Raw genomic sequence first — 16,036 nt, 5'->3', positions numbered from 1 at the left:
AGGTAGGACCTGATAGATACCCTTATAGGTCTATTGTGGAAGCTCATGTGTTGATTTGTATCTGACACAGTGTACGATCATTTGAATAGTTTAAGACTAACCTTTTTGGTGTCTCGTTTCAAGCGTGTCTGACATTTAAGGCGGAGTAGACTTTACTGCAAAATTTTCAATATTTAAATTATGGTGGCCGGAGATAGTTCATATGATTATTTCTACTCACATTATCTCTTTGATTCTCCGTCTCTGTGACCCAATGGCTGTCCTGAATTAGTTTTCGAAGGATATCAGTTTTAATTCCTTCTACCATGTCTACCTTATAATAATGACTGCATGCCCATGATTTTTAACATGATTAACGTATACACCTAGACTGAGCAACCCAATGTGCAACTTCTCACTGAGTAACGTTTGGATGTATGATGATGGCTTATCGACGATTTGAAAATCCCTATAAGTTCGTTGTAATCACATCGGATCGTCTGCTTGAAGGCCAATTGAACGGAGAGTCGTGGCTACGCCACGCCTTGGTCCGAGTGGAATCTCTCTCTTAAGCTGTGTCAATTTGAGAGAAATAAACGACAGTGTTGAATAAAGTAGAAATCCACTTCATGTCTAACATGACAGCAATGAATACAGCAGAGCAAAATGAAACAAAGGAACTATACTGAAAGTTTCACGGAAGTCGTGTGTTATATCTATAAGTTTATAATAGACCTGCCATGCTTTAATTGTTCCTCATTTCATTTTCTTTCTTCTTCTTCTTCTTTTGAAGCTAAATCAAAAGCGAGTGCATACAAACGTTATTACGATTTACAGGAAATTAGTGCGAAAATTGAAAGCCGTAATGATTTATGAATATTAATTTCAAAGGAAGGGGCTACTATCAGACTGCGTAGTTCAAAATTTGTGCTCCAAACTCGCGAGTTTCTTTATATCAGATGCAAACTAATATGAAAATTGTGATGTGACGATATTCAGGTTCTGGTTCAGATTTAATGACATTTATTTCAAGTAAACAGTAATCATACATATGTATGTATATATATATATATATATATATATATATATATATATATATATACATATAACAGCAATAATTAGTTTCTGCTTGGAGTCCTAAAGAAGTATAGATTCACAGCAGTAGGTCAATATAAAAACTCCGGAGTTTTTATATTGACCTACTGTTGTGAATATATATATATATATATTATATAGGGTATGTAATATTGTTTTATTTTAGTCTCGTTATTTGAATCATGTTCTTATGGAGTGTGTTTTCAATTACAGAGGGAACTGTTCCTTCTTGTAAATATTTTAGTGCGTAAGAACAACAAAAATCCCGTCTAAACAGACACTCACTGATGAATTCCAGCTTCCAATTCTAACAGCACCCACATAGATGCATGTATACCATAGGCGCCGGAAGTGGGGGGGCAAAACGCATTTTTGCCCCCCCAAAAAGCCCCCCCCCCCCAAAAAAAAAAATGAAATAAAAATAAAAAAAATAAATGAACGATAATAATAAAAATAAATGAATAAACAAGGAAAATAAAATAAACATGTATATATATGACTCAAAGGGAAAAAATATGGCTACAAACGGCAGCTTTTGGACTGTAAAATGTCAAAATTTTCAAGCTCGCTCGCTTCGCTCGCTCGCATCCAGCAGTTGAGCCCGGTGCGCCTCCCCCTTAATTTCTAAAGCGAAAAACATAGCTACGACGGCAGTTGTTGGACTCTAGAATGTCAAAATTTTCAAGCTCGCTCGCTTCGCTCGCTCGCATTGTATCGTTATGCCACTCTCCTAATGTTGCTGACAGTAATTGCCAGTAGTTGCGCCCGATGCCCCCACCCCTTAATTTCCAAAGCGAAAGATAAATATAGCTACAAACGGGAGTTTTGGGACTGTAAAATGTCAAAATTTTCAAGCTCGCTTGCTTCGCTCGCTCACATTGAATCGTTATGCCACTCTCCTAATGTTGCTGCCAGTAATTGCCAGCAGTTGCGCCCGATGCCCCCCCCCCCCTTAATTTCCAAAGCGAAAGGTATAGTTACAAACGGGAGTTTTGGGACTGTAACATGTCAAAATTTTCAAGCTTGCTCGCTTCGCTCGCTCGCATTGAATCGTTATGCCACTCTCCTAACGTTTTCTTACTGCCAGTAATTGCCAGCAGTTGCGCCCAATGCCCCCCCCCCCCTTAATTTCCAAAGCGAAAGATATAGCTACAAACGGGAGTTTTGGGACTGTAACATGTCAAAATTTTCAAGCTCGCTCGCTTTGCTCGCTCGCATTGAATCGTTATGCCATTCTCCTAATGTTGCTGCCAGTAATTGCCAGCAGTTGCGCCCGATGCGCCGCCCCATTAATTTCCAAAGTGAAAGACATAGCTACAAACCCCAGTTTTGGAACTGTAGAATATCAAAATTTTCAAGCTCGCTCGCTTCGCTCGCTCGCATTTTATTGTTATGCCATTCACCTTATGTTGCTAATAGTATATAATTTGTCGATCGTTTCACACCGTCATTCCATAATCCATATAAGGAAAACTGACAATGTTCCACAATGACTGCGTTGTTGAATGTATCACATTCCGTAATGTATTGTAGTCCCATTATTGCTCACGCACACACGCACAAGCATATAACAGATCGTCAAAATTACTTTATGGTTCCCCCCATGTTTCGACCCACCGTACGCCACTTTACATATACATATATATATATATATATATATATATATATATATATATATATATATAATAGATGTGTGTGCGTGTGTGTGTGTGTGTATGTGTGTGTGTGTGTGTGTGCATGTGTATATTGTGTAACATATGCATGGTCTAATCTTGAGCCCCCTCCAATGTTTGCCCCCCCCCCCCAATCCAAAACTGCTTCCGGCGCGCCTGATGTATACAGTATACATTATTATTATTAGGTATACTATATATATGTGTGTGTTTGGGTGCGTGTTTGTTTGTGTGTGTGTGTGTGTGTGTGTGTGTGTGTGTTATTCGTATATGTGTTGCGTAACTCGCGTACCGTAACTCGCAGCGACGTCAGGTATGGCCTATCATTTTATATGCAGAAATAATCACTAAAGGAATATTCGATGCATCCGGCATGTCATAGCGCCATGTCTGCAGAGTATGTGAGTAAAATTAACTATGTTTGGTATCTTAAAGGGATAGTATAGTATTGGTTGAGATGAGGATTCAGCTTTTAACTTTTTGTGAGATACTTAGAAACCACGTTATGAAATGTTGAAGAGCATACCTTTCAAATATGTATTCATAGTTTATTTCAGGATATCGGTTTTGAAATGGATGAGATATCTAAAAACAAAGTAAAACAAGACGCTACTAATAAAAGATGGGTTCCACCTTTTATTAGCATCAATTTATTTGGATATCTCAGCCACTTCGAAAGCAATTTTTATCAAATAAACTTTCGATTCCTCTTAGATTGATATGCTCTTTCATATTTCATTAGAGGTTTCTTACTATATCCCACAAAGAAAAGTTGGAAACCTGAAGTTTCATCTCAACCGAAACTATACAATCTCTTTAACATTATGTTAAGTTACTTTCTATTATGTTGGTAAAATTATCGTAGGTCTATTAAGGACCCCCATGATGAGTATATACTTCACACAAAAAATGATCTCACCCAAATATTTCATTTCTCGGACATTTTTGCTGAAACGTGATGTTCAAAACATGGAAAATTATCAAAATAAGATAAACCATGCATTTTTACATTAAAACTCCATAATTATGTCCGTAACTGATGATCCCACATCAAATGTGAATATTTTCAATCAGTAATTTTCGGTAATTTTCGAGAAAAAAAAATCGGAAACCATCATGCCCAAACTGTTGTCCAGACCCATATGAAGTTTTTTGATTTCCTACCAGACACAAACGCCTTATCCCAATTCTTTTGTTTTATGTTCCTTTACACAGAAGGAAGTAGAAGAAATAATTCAGAATCTGAAAACTAAAAAGGGGCTGGAGATGACGGCACTGATAATGTTGTTTTAAAAAGATATCATGAAGTGTATTCTCGTTCCGCTTGTACAGTGTGTCCAATTTGTCCTTAGGTATAGCCTATTGTTGTCCCTGGGGCTATGAAAGTTTCCAAGGAAATTCCAGTAAATACGGAAGGGGAAAAGGAAAAAGGAAAATGTTTGTGATTGCAGGCCAAATATACCAGCTAACCCCTTTTCTCAAGTTATTAGAAAAAAAAAAGGTTTTTGTGTTCGTTTTTGTTTTGGGGTTGTTGTTTTTTTTTACTCTAGACTATTGACGATTTCAGATACTCATAAAGAATTCTTCCTAATTATCAATTTGGTTTTTGGGCAAAATCTCAATACATCTCATGCATAACCTTCCTTGACAAAGTCTCATAGGCCGTCGATAGATTTCATCATATTTATTATCATTAGTGTCTTCCTGGACCTCTCCAATTACGCTTTTGATATCATCAATCGCATAATATACCTCTTTATAGATCATCTCACCATGGTATATACATGTATAGTTTTTATATCAACGGAAGGGAATCGAAGTGGTTCAGGAGTATAGATTCCTTATCGAACAATCTGTTTCGATCAATGGTCATATATCTATCTCCCTATCTACATATTTGTTTGTGAGTGTGTATGTGTGTGTGTGTGTGTGTGTGTATTTATTTTTGTCTTTCTTTTTTGATGGCATTTTGCCTTGTTTTGTTAGGTCAGCAAGTAGTTATTAGTTACCGGTAAGTATCCCCTCTATTTCCAATCAAAGTATGTGCTGCTATGTGTATATAGTGCAGCAGTTATGTGCACTTTTGATTGAGTTTCCCTGTGTTAACCCATCGACGATAAGCTAAGTTTGCTACAACACACATTCCCAGAGATACCTGCACGAGTATACTCGAGGATTAGTCTTCAATGGGTTAATACACGCAGAATGATAATGCATACATACCACCAACATAGAGCAGCTTATTGGGAGAGCCTGATCCACAGCCTGTCAGCTTCTCTTTGCTTGCGTTGTTGATCATACTTGATGTTTTGCCCCCATACAGAGCTATGGCTCCTGAAACATGAAGCAAACAAAATCAGAACTATAATGCAACTCATATGTGCTTAAAACCATTTGTACGGGTGTTTGTAAGAGAAAAACAAACAAACAAACAAACGAACCCCCCCCCCCTCTCTCTCTCTCCCTCCCTCTCTCTCTCTCTCCCTCTCTCTCTCTCTCTCTCTCTCTCTCTCACTTGGTTATAGACACTTCGCTTGTGATTTTTTTTTACACTTCCTCGACGTAACATTATGGAATTCATAAATCCTGTTCAAACAAAAAATGAACTTGCATAGACCTAGGTGACGAGAAACATCCATTTCATTATTTTGCATCGAATTTACCAATAAACTTTTTTTTTACAAGTGCCAGGCTTGCTGTTAAGTGGATGTGCTGGCAAGGACTACCTGTACATGAATACTCATTACATAACAGATGCTATCTAGGTGAACTTAAAAACCAACCAGCCTGCTTTAGCACCACTGATCTCTATAGGAGACCTCGATCAGTAGCATAGTTCCATAGTGGACTGTGGAGGTATCCTTCTGTGTAGAGATCAGCGGCAGGTACAAATAACTGTTTTTTTCTGCTCATGCATGTGCAAAGTGGAATTGGCGTACTGATTCACTGAGATCTAACCTCAGTCATCAACTAATGTGTATGAGTTTGGGTGGGTGGTTGTACCTGCAACATGAGGGCAAGCCATAGACGTTCCGCTTAGGGTTCTTGTGGCAGTGTCGCTGGTGTACCACGTGGATTTGATACTGGAACCAGGAGCGTAGATGTCGAGACAGGAACCGTAGTTAGAGAAGGAAGATTCCCTGTCTTGCTTGGTGGTGGCGCCCACAGTAATAGCCTGATTTCACCCAACAATGAGCGGAAAATAAGTCAAGCAATACTGTCAAAAACAATTTTTGAAGGGCCTTTAATGTTCGTATCCCATAGGCCTAATAGTAGAGTTACATAAAATGCCCCTCCAGCTATTCATAATGGGATCGTGTGCGTTTTTCTACCCCTGAAAATGTCATGACTGTTAATTTGCAAAGTGCATGCAAAAACATCTCGCTATACAGACTGTGGCTCGGCTTTTCAAATTTACGATAATGGAATAAAGTGCGAATTCAGACCGGGGCCCAGAAGAGGATCTCAAGGTTTGATGGTAGGCTCAATGTGTATGGTCAACGGTCAATAAAATTACTAACGTGTACTGACGAGACACATCCTATACCGCATAGGTATATATTGGGGACACACAAAGCCTCCCCCCCCCCCCAAAAAAAAAAAAAAAAAAAAAAAAAAAAAAGATAAATGAATAAATAAAATAAAATAAGATAAAATGAAATGAAAATAAAAACAAAAAAATAATAATGATAATGATAATGCATCATTGTTCAGCCGAAGAGGATCATGAACAAATGTTGATGGATCTCGTTCCTTTGGATTTATACCTATTAATATGAAAAGAGCAAAGCCAGTATTATCCTGTACGGCCCCCAGACAATAGCTCCAGAGGGCTCCATCTTCAATACTAGTAGAAGTATAGAAGTAGTAGGCCTACACAACAGAGATTCCCGAAACACCAGAGCCAGTTATTTCATCCTGTACGAACCCCAACTTTAGACAGTAGCCCAGAAGTGTCCCTCCCCACCCTCATATGATTTTATGATATAGACAAAAAAGAGTCGTGGCTAATTTCTTGTGCAGTGAAAGTAGTACATATTTAAATAGAGATACCCATTACTAGTAGGTCCTGGCAAAGCTATATAGTTATTTCATCCTGTACTGGACCCCAGACAGCAGCCCCAAAGTGTACCCCCCCCCCCCCCATATTATGATATTATTTAGTGAAAAAGAGTCATGGCTAATTTCTTTTGCAATGGAAGTACACTGTATAAGCCCTAAAGATACCCCAAATATCAAAACCGTTCACTGCATTATGTATACGGGTTCTTATACAGTGACCCAGAAGTCCCCCCCCCCCCCCACACCCATACGATTTATTTAGCTAAAACGAGTCATATGGCTAATCTCTTCTGCAATGGAAGTAGCATATACACAACAAAGATACTCAAAACACCAAGCCAAATCCTGTACGGGGCCCCCAGGCAGTAAACCCAAAGTGCCTCCCTATATGATTTCATTTAGCTTAAAAGAGCGATGGCTGATATCTTTTGCAATAATATCTTTTGCAATAAAAGCATGTATTATAGTACACAACAGAAATACCGCAAATACCAAGGCCAGTTATTGCATTCTGTACGGGGGTTCCCAGACAGCAACACAGAAGTGTCTCCGAATAATATTTAAAAAAAGGGAAGGAATTTCTGGCTAATTTCGTTTACAATGGAAGTTATAATACAAAACACAGATACCCAAAACACCTCAGCCAGTTATCTCATCTTGTACGGGGTCCAGAAAGAAGCCACATCCCCCCCCCCCCATCCCGTTTATGATTTTATTAGCTGAAAAGAGTCACGGCCGATTTCTTTTACAATGAAAGTAGGTCTTGAGAGTATACAACAGAGATACCAAAAACACCTATGTATACTCTGGGCTCTGACAGTATAGATCTGAAGGGCCCGTAAATCCCATACCTGACAAATTCACCAAAAGAAGGACATGGGGAAAAAATCTTTTTGTAGTGAACAAGTATTTATTGTGAGTAACAAATGCATATGTATTGATGATATAGGGTTGGGGTTTTTTTTATCAGAATGGATTGCAGCCTTACGGAACTCATGATATCTATGAATATGCCTCTTTGATGCACGGGTGCATGTGCTTTAATGTATACCTTTTTAATATGATACATTATTTTTGATGATAGATATGAGATTAACAGATGATCTATAGAATTATACAAACGGAAGTTTTTAAGCACGGGAAGAAATGTGAACTTCCAAAAGATCATTGTAGAAGTAAAATCGGATATGGACTAAATTTTTTTTTCTAATATCATCTCAATAATATGGACTTACAGGCAAATGGGCAAAAGAAGTTCTCATGCTATGGAAAGAGCATAGAATAGAAACATCGCGAACATGAAAACAATGCAATCCACAAAGTTATCATGATCATCATCTGGATCAACTTTCTTATGGGCCAATTTATTTAATGCAGTTCTTTCTGCAGAAGTTAACATAACATTAGCGTAAAAAAAAAGAAATACATTGTATATATATATATATATATATATATATATATGGACATGTTTGAAGGTTATAAAGAGTCAAGGTGATATTGAGATGATATTCAAAAATTAAAATTGAATTTGGTTCATTTTTTTGTATCGTATCTTGTGATCATTTGTTGGGAAAGGAAAACAGTATTGTGTTTGGAACACGAAGGAAGGAAGGAAGGCCTATCTTGTTTACCAATTATTCAGGATTAATGTTGACAATTAAGGTAGTCGTTCAGTGCCTAGTAGCTGTGCTGTATTAGATGAAATTGATTTAGTTCTATCTCTTAATGCCAGATGCACATTTTGTAGTTGTTGCACTTTTCAAAAGGGAGGGGGGGGGGGACTTCCGGGTTTTATGAGCTAACAAGCAAAAAACAAAACAAAACAAAACAAAACAAAAAAGGCCTTCAGCGCAACTTCTGGTGCCACTTTCGGGTTTCTTCAGCTGACAAAAAAGAAAAAGAAAAAAAAAGAAGGTCCTCAGCGCAAAAACATAACCTTACCGCGCTCACACTTCAAGGTTTCTATCTATTTTCTTTCTAGTGCCACTTACGAACTTCCGGGGTAAAAAAAAGTGGGGTGGGGGGGGGGGGACCAAAGTGGTGACACCTTATGTATTCCTTTGTGTGGTGCACAAAAAGTGGGGGCCGAGCCCACCCGGCCCCCCTTGTTCCGCCGGCCATGGTTGTTGTTTTGGTTATACGCCTACATAAGAATGCAGTCAATGATTTTTTAGGTGTCCTTTATGTTTTCTTGATACATGTTGATTTGCCTTGAAAAAATATTACATAAAAATACATACATATATACCGTATACATGCATATTAAAATATGATGCTTTCTTTTCGGGTTTTTCAATATATCTACTTGTGTATTTATATTTCGTGCAAATTTTCTGACGCACATCTGTAGGGTTTGAATGTACATTGTTCTTAAGATGGACCATCTTTTTTTTTCATTCATCGATTTTCAGAGGTATTTTGTTACGCAATGCTACCTCGGTATTTCCTTGTAATTAGAAGATTTAATTCGAATATGAAACTATTAGATATATATATATATATATATATATATATATATATATATATATATATATCATATATAGTGAAAACAACGTTTTCACTTTATAATATGTTTATATAATACATACAATCGTTGAATGGCCTTTTAGAATATTGACATCGTTTGACTTGTGAACGTCTGCTACTGTAAGATGAACGCAATTTTTTATAGTCATCATTGTCTACAATGGCTGTTGAAGTTAATGAACATTTTGCAATGCTTGCCCTGTAGGCCTACCTATATTTTATTTAAAATGTAAGTCAGTAATATCATTTACTTTCGGTGCAGATAATATTATGCCCTCGTAGGATATGACGAGGTGCATAATAATAATTACTTGGAAAACTGATGCAGTGAATTACAAGTAGTGTATTAGTAAGTTAATTGTCTCGTCTGTTACACAAAGCCATGACAATTTCACGCTACTTACACTTGAGACACGAGCAGGTGAATAATAGCAGGCATTTGCGTTGTCGTTGCCCGCAGCCACAGCCGTGGGGACGCCAGAAATGATCAGGTTTGTGACAGCGGTATCGAGAGACGTGGATACACCGCCTCCAAGCGACATGGACGCAATGCTGTTTGAACCAGCATTTTTCCTCACGTAATCCACCCCTGGGATAATAGACAGAATCATCTGTTTAATAAGTGGACTCGATTTCTCCGTTTTTACCTGGCATTCTTCATCAATAAGTAAATGCACGGATATTAAAAAAAGCGAAGAAAATCATCGGAAAAGCTCTACGATATCTTCTTTACCACGTCCAAATGTCTCCTCAGATTCATGAGTTGGGTTTATTCAAAGTTGCAATAGTTTAGGTGTGAAGACGACGTGATAATATACAAAAGAGAAAACAGATAATAGGACCTATGACTGTTGAATAAAGGGTTCCTGCCCGCGAAGTGAAATTTCATATAAATGTGCGATTTTTGTGTGTGATTGTAGTAAACAATAATTTTTCTGACTGGTGTTGCATTATACACAAATTGCTTTGCAATACCATTTGCAATAAGATAACGCCTCATGTTAAAGAGAAGATCGTAGAAAGCAATCGACACGCTCGAGCACTCATTTCTTGAATGACAATAAGATGATTGTAACCCAAAACTGAAGGGAAAACTAAGAGTGCCTTGAACGAAGAACAATCGCTCAATGGTCAGCCATTAATATTACTGTTATGGCTTTGAACTCATTTTTGTACATTTGCTCAGTCAGAATGGCATACTCTGATTACCAAGAAATATTTTCGAGGATGAGTCAAAAGAAGAAGCTTTTTCAATCAAATTCCGAGGTAAAAACAAAAACAAACTTACTTGGAATCTACACATACTTTATGTCGCATGGAGAAACACATGTTGCTCAGAACGATAAAAAGATAAAAAGAGACACGTGTACAAGCTTTACCGCTGATGACGCCACTATTGCTTCCAGATCCCAAACAGTTAAGCACCTTCACTCCCCTTATTTCGACACCTGTAGCGACGCCATAGGTATTGGATCCAACCGTTCCTGCACAGTGAGTGCCGTGTCCATTGCAGTCCTCCTATTTCAGAGAAACAGAGAAGTTTGTTTCTTATTGTTGTTGTTGTTTTTTTTTCGATTTATTAATTTGTATTTACGCAGATTGTCTCAAAGTGATTACACTGTAAAAACATGGGTGTTAGATTTAACACCACGGGTGTTAAATCTAACACCGATCAAACTTCAATAAAGGACCACACCCACAGGTGTTGAAAATGCACTGTGATGGTGTTGAAAAGTGTTCACCTGACACTTCGTGGTGTTTTGACACTGTACCTGGTGTTATTTTGACACTGTACTGGTGTTAATTCAAAAATGACACCACATGGTGTTGATTTGATATTTGCTGGTGTTAATATCAATGGTTAAACACCCGTCCAGCTTCAATAAGGGACCACACCAGCTGGTGTTACTTTGGTGTAAATTTATTTTCACATTTTTTCAAAAATCTAGTATTTTAATGTAAAATTCTTGATCGTCTTGTTTAAATTAAAAATCAACAAGAAGTGCAGTTACTAAGAAACTCTTCAAAAAACAGTTTAAAATTTGGAAATGACACCCGTTGGTGTTAATTTAACACCATAAATGAGCACCGAAAATTTAACACCAGCTCGGTGTTCACTATTTAACACCGGACTTTTTGCAGTGTATGAATATGCAGTTATGCAGATAATTTCAAAAAGATGATGAATATGCTTCATTGCAGATCGCGGAACGTAAAATGACAATGTCTCAAAAATGATGAAGTGAAAGTTCAATTACAAACTATGAAGTAATGCTTAACAAGAGACTCGGTGGGTCTCGCGCTCACCTGAGTATGATAAGTTCACATTCCATGCATTTTTGCAGACTATTACCCTATAAGAACATAGCATACTTTGTGGTGGCATGGTGTCACTGGCAAAAATACCTGGTGATCACATAAAAAAATGACATTGCATTATCAAAAAGAAGATCAAAATGCAACGACTGAAAAAAACAACAACCTGAATCCACAATAAACAATTTTCAAAGTACATTCACTAACGTGTTATATTCTGGTTTTATACATGTTTCAGGAAGCGTTTTGTTGTTGTTGTTGTTGTCTAGATTCTCAGCTTTAGAAGTTCTGATATATATATCATGGCGGGGCGGTGCAAGGACAGTAAATCTATTGACAGCAAATCTTGCACATAATCAGTATAGACGTGGCTGGTGTTGGGTTAAAGGGGTGCTACCCAACACCAGCCACGTCTATATGTGCAAGATTTGCTGTCAATATATATATATATATATATATATATATATATATATATATATATATATAATATATATATATATATATATATATACAATTCAATCAGAACGTCTATAGGATACGAGGTATGGTCTGTTATCATTAAAGGTGATAGCTATTTTAGTAACATCATCAATTAGTAATTTAAGTGACGTTAATTTAGTAACATCATTGTTTTGCCGATGACACAAGCTTGTTTTCTTCACATGGAGACCCTAATGCATTAATAAATATGATGACTACTGAGCTCAGGTCTGTGCAATCCTGGATTTGTGCGAACAAATTATCCTTGAACATAGAAAAAAACTCATTATATGGTATTCAGTAATTCTTTGAATGTTGTTCCATATTATGATATCAAAATAAATGATTTATGTTTAAAGCAGGTTAATAACACAAAGTTTTTAGGGCTCTGGATTGACCGAGAATTATCCTGGAAAACTCATGTTAATTTTGTAAGTAAAATTTTGTCTAGAAATATTGGAATTTTGAATAAGCTCAAACATTTCTTTCCTGTTCATATTTTGCAGAGTATATTCTTGTTTAACATCTTCACACTTTAATTATGGAATTTTGGCGTGGGGAAATGCAATTCACTCATTACTAGATTCCCTTCTCCGTATTCAAAAGCGTGCAATAAGAATCATAAACCACGCCGGATATTTTGCTTATACCAACTGTTTTTTTTTTCATCAAAACAGAATTCTGAAAATTCCAGACCTATTTTATTACAATCTCGGGATTTTCATGTATAAACAAACAACTAATGAATTAACATCTGTTTTCATCCACATGTTCAAAAGGAATCGCTCTATCCACTGTTATCCCACTCGCCAGAGTGACGCCTATCACCTTCCCCGTACTCGCACTATTTTTGCAAAGAAAACAATTATATTTACTGGAACCAGATATTGGAATGATCTCCCTCTAGATATCACTTCTTCCTTACCTTTATTCACCTTCAAACGCAAATTAAAACAGTTATTACTTAGTGGATACACACTACCAAGCTTTTAGCAACCTTTTTATACTCCCAGTCTTTTGTCCTTGTCCGCAGCACCAAGTTATTCAAGTTATTTCATGGTACCGATACATCTTTTGATAATTTAGCATTTTTGTTTTTCAAACACTGCGAGATTTGTATGCAGTCTGGTTTGTGCGATATCTACGTGGTTCATTAGTTTATTACTCATCGATTTTTTTGTACTGGTGTAATTCTAGTTGGTCAAGACAAACATATCCGTTCTCCGTGTAAAATTATATGCCTATTAACTCGGGAACCTACAGTTTTACAAGCTTTAAAGCTTTTATGTAGGCCCAATCATATTTCTTATACTTACTAGTGATATTTTCACACGATATGACCATGTACATTTGTGTCAAGTATATTTTTTTCTTTTTCTTCTACAATCAAAAGACATGATTGTATATATTTTGTATTCTTGTTTTGTTGTCAATAATTTTGTAATCTCATCATTTAGAAAATGGAAATATGAAATAAAATTTGAACTGAAACTGAATTGCTTTATTGTTATGTTCAATCTCCGTCATCTCCGTCATATCTTGCTTATCATAACATTTCATTCATAACACTTAACAATCTTCCATGTGTTTTTTTTCATGTCGTCTTAAAAACAAAATATCTGATCACTGAAAACTGTATTTTGCAGCAAGCGTATTAAAGAGTGTTTTTGTATTTGATACGCATGAAGAGACTGTTTAGGCCAATCTATTTTATGTATATAATAATCATTACAATTACTTGAACGTAAATGAGACTTAGAAACGGGAGCCATGGTACCTGTCCTTGTACTAAGATTTTAATTTTACCATGGGAATGCGTTTTTCTACGTGTGAGGTCAGGATATTCATAAAGTTATCATAGTATGATCAATTTGTGTGGATGGGAATAATTAACTGCAGACCAATCTATATTGTTGTGAATTCATATTCAAAGTTTGCAATAGGCTTTCTAATTCTTTCCAAAGAGGTTTGAACAGTTTTTAGGATGCCCGGAACAATGAGACAGTGTAATGGTGTATATCGGATAAAACATTTCCTGATTTTGTAGGGCGGGGGTTGATCAGCGTGGTTGATACTTCAAAAATATTATCAGTTAAAGTGGCCGAATGATTAGAAACTGGTAACTGACTGGGGAGGGTTTCGTTATACAGATAACATGGAGTTGAGAAGCTCTTGGGGGATGCTTTGGCTGTGACATTTTTAACACTTTGCCGATATTGAAGTCCCCTACCGCAAAACAATTTTTATTATCAAAAATAGGATTATGCGTTAGACGTCTTGAATATGTTCTTTTTTTCGCAACTTGAATCAGGTGGTCTACATAATTTATGACCATGATCAATATATTTCTAGGACCAGAAACATTACTTTCAACTGAGAGAAATTCTCTGTCCTCATTAATAACACTGGGTTCGCTGTGAATTAGATAAACTTAATCTTCTTTGAAGTAAAAAGCAACTCCACCGCCCATCCGATTTTTTTTTCTATTCTACTACAAGTATGTTCAAATAATTTGTAACAAGGAAGAGAATAATGTATAGTTGATCTCTCTGCACATGCTTAGTATGATGCAAAATATTGAAAGAGGATGGAACCACGACGTTATATCAAGAAAATCGCGTGTAACTTGTGGCTTTCCATAATCAAAATAAATCAAAATCAAAGTCATATATAGCTGCATGTGTTTGTCGCTGAAATAAGGTTTCTGAAAAAAAAAAGAAGAAGTAAAACTTGTAGCCCCCAATTCGGTCCTCGATCCTTTCCCCCACAGGGCTCACCCCTGATTTGCCATGAATAAACGTGAAACTGCAGTTACCTATATTATACTCATTGCACCAACTCACATGTAGCTTATCGTTTCTGTTTCTAAAGAAAATTTAAAAAAAAAAATCTTCAATGATCGTCCTATACTTACATTGCTTCCGCCGGCATAGTTAACGAGCTGTTTAGCACGACCTCTTAAACCACCACCGAATTCCTCGTGGGTATCTCGGATCCCAGTGTCGATTACATAGACTGTGTAGCCACTGCCGGTTCCTGCAGAAGACACACCATTCATACTTTTCGTAATGTGCAAACGTCTCGACGGGAAATGTGTAACTCTCAAAATTGCATCAACTGGAAATGTGCAAACATGACGTCAGGAAATGTGCAAACGCACTCGAGAAAATAATGCGCAAATCATTTGCTTCAACACAGTCACGTCCAGATGGTATATAAACTCTGTAACAAAGCTGCACATGAACCTATAATTTTATTTTCTTGAAGACCCCTTGACAGATTTTCACTAAACTGGCATCCCAAAGGTGATAGGATCTCAATTTGTTTGATGAGCTGACGTCCTCCTCCCCCCCCCCTTCTACACAGCCCCCTCCCCCCCCCCCCTCTCCTCCGGAGCCTCAAAGTTACCAAATCTATGGATGAATATTCTTCTGTAAAATTAGAACAAAAAATATAGGGCTAAGTTGGTGCTATGAAGACATTGATTACTCACACACAACCTAAATGGGTCAATTCCTGGCCTGACTAGCATTAAACTAGTCGAGCACGGTTAGTAAAAATTGCTATACGAACATGATGATAGTAAAATGCGGCAATGCAGCTAGTAATGCTCTGCTGGATTAAATCAGGCCATGGTTTACTAACCCAAAGCTAGTCAATCAAGTCTGACTAGCATAAAATTGTATGCTGTACTAGTTTGCAGTGTATACGCCAAGAATTAGTCAAAGTGGAGGAACTAGTGTAAAGCTAGTCGAAGTGGAGAAACTATCATAAACTCGTTGATCTTACGAAAACAGCGCATGTTAGTAAAACTGAAGGAACTACCGTGAACTAGTAAGTCAAGCTGGCAGAACTAGGGTGAATTCCAGTGAATACATATTTGAATGCATTTAGTTAGGCCAATA

The 16,036-nt window shown here is 37.0% G+C and overlaps 1 protein-coding gene across 1 annotated transcript; it reads right to left on the bottom strand.

The window, feature by feature from the left end:
* Positions 1-76: 76 nt before the first annotated feature.
* On the bottom strand, positions 77-15,189 carry LOC139712324 (aqualysin-1-like). Its single transcript, XM_071624165.1, has 6 exons — positions 15,046-15,189; positions 10,715-10,853; positions 9,740-9,924; positions 5,751-5,922; positions 4,971-5,081; positions 77-552 (listed from the first exon to the last, which is right to left on the bottom strand). Exons 1-6 carry the CDS (start codon positions 15,187-15,189, stop codon positions 548-550), a joined length of 756 nt encoding a protein of 251 aa, XP_071480266.1. The 3' UTR covers positions 77-547.
* Between the last annotated feature and the right edge of the window lie 847 nt (positions 15,190-16,036).

The sequence above is a fragment of the Diadema antillarum genome, unplaced genomic scaffold (genome assembly GCF_040938485.1).
Source record: "Diadema antillarum isolate AM-2024a unplaced genomic scaffold, OU_Dant_1.0 scf00000040, whole genome shotgun sequence".
Lineage (NCBI taxonomy): Eukaryota > Metazoa > Echinodermata > Echinoidea > Diadematoida > Diadematidae > Diadema > Diadema antillarum.
The sequence above is the reverse complement of the archived record's forward strand: the minus strand, read 5'-3'. Positions and strand labels throughout refer to the sequence as shown.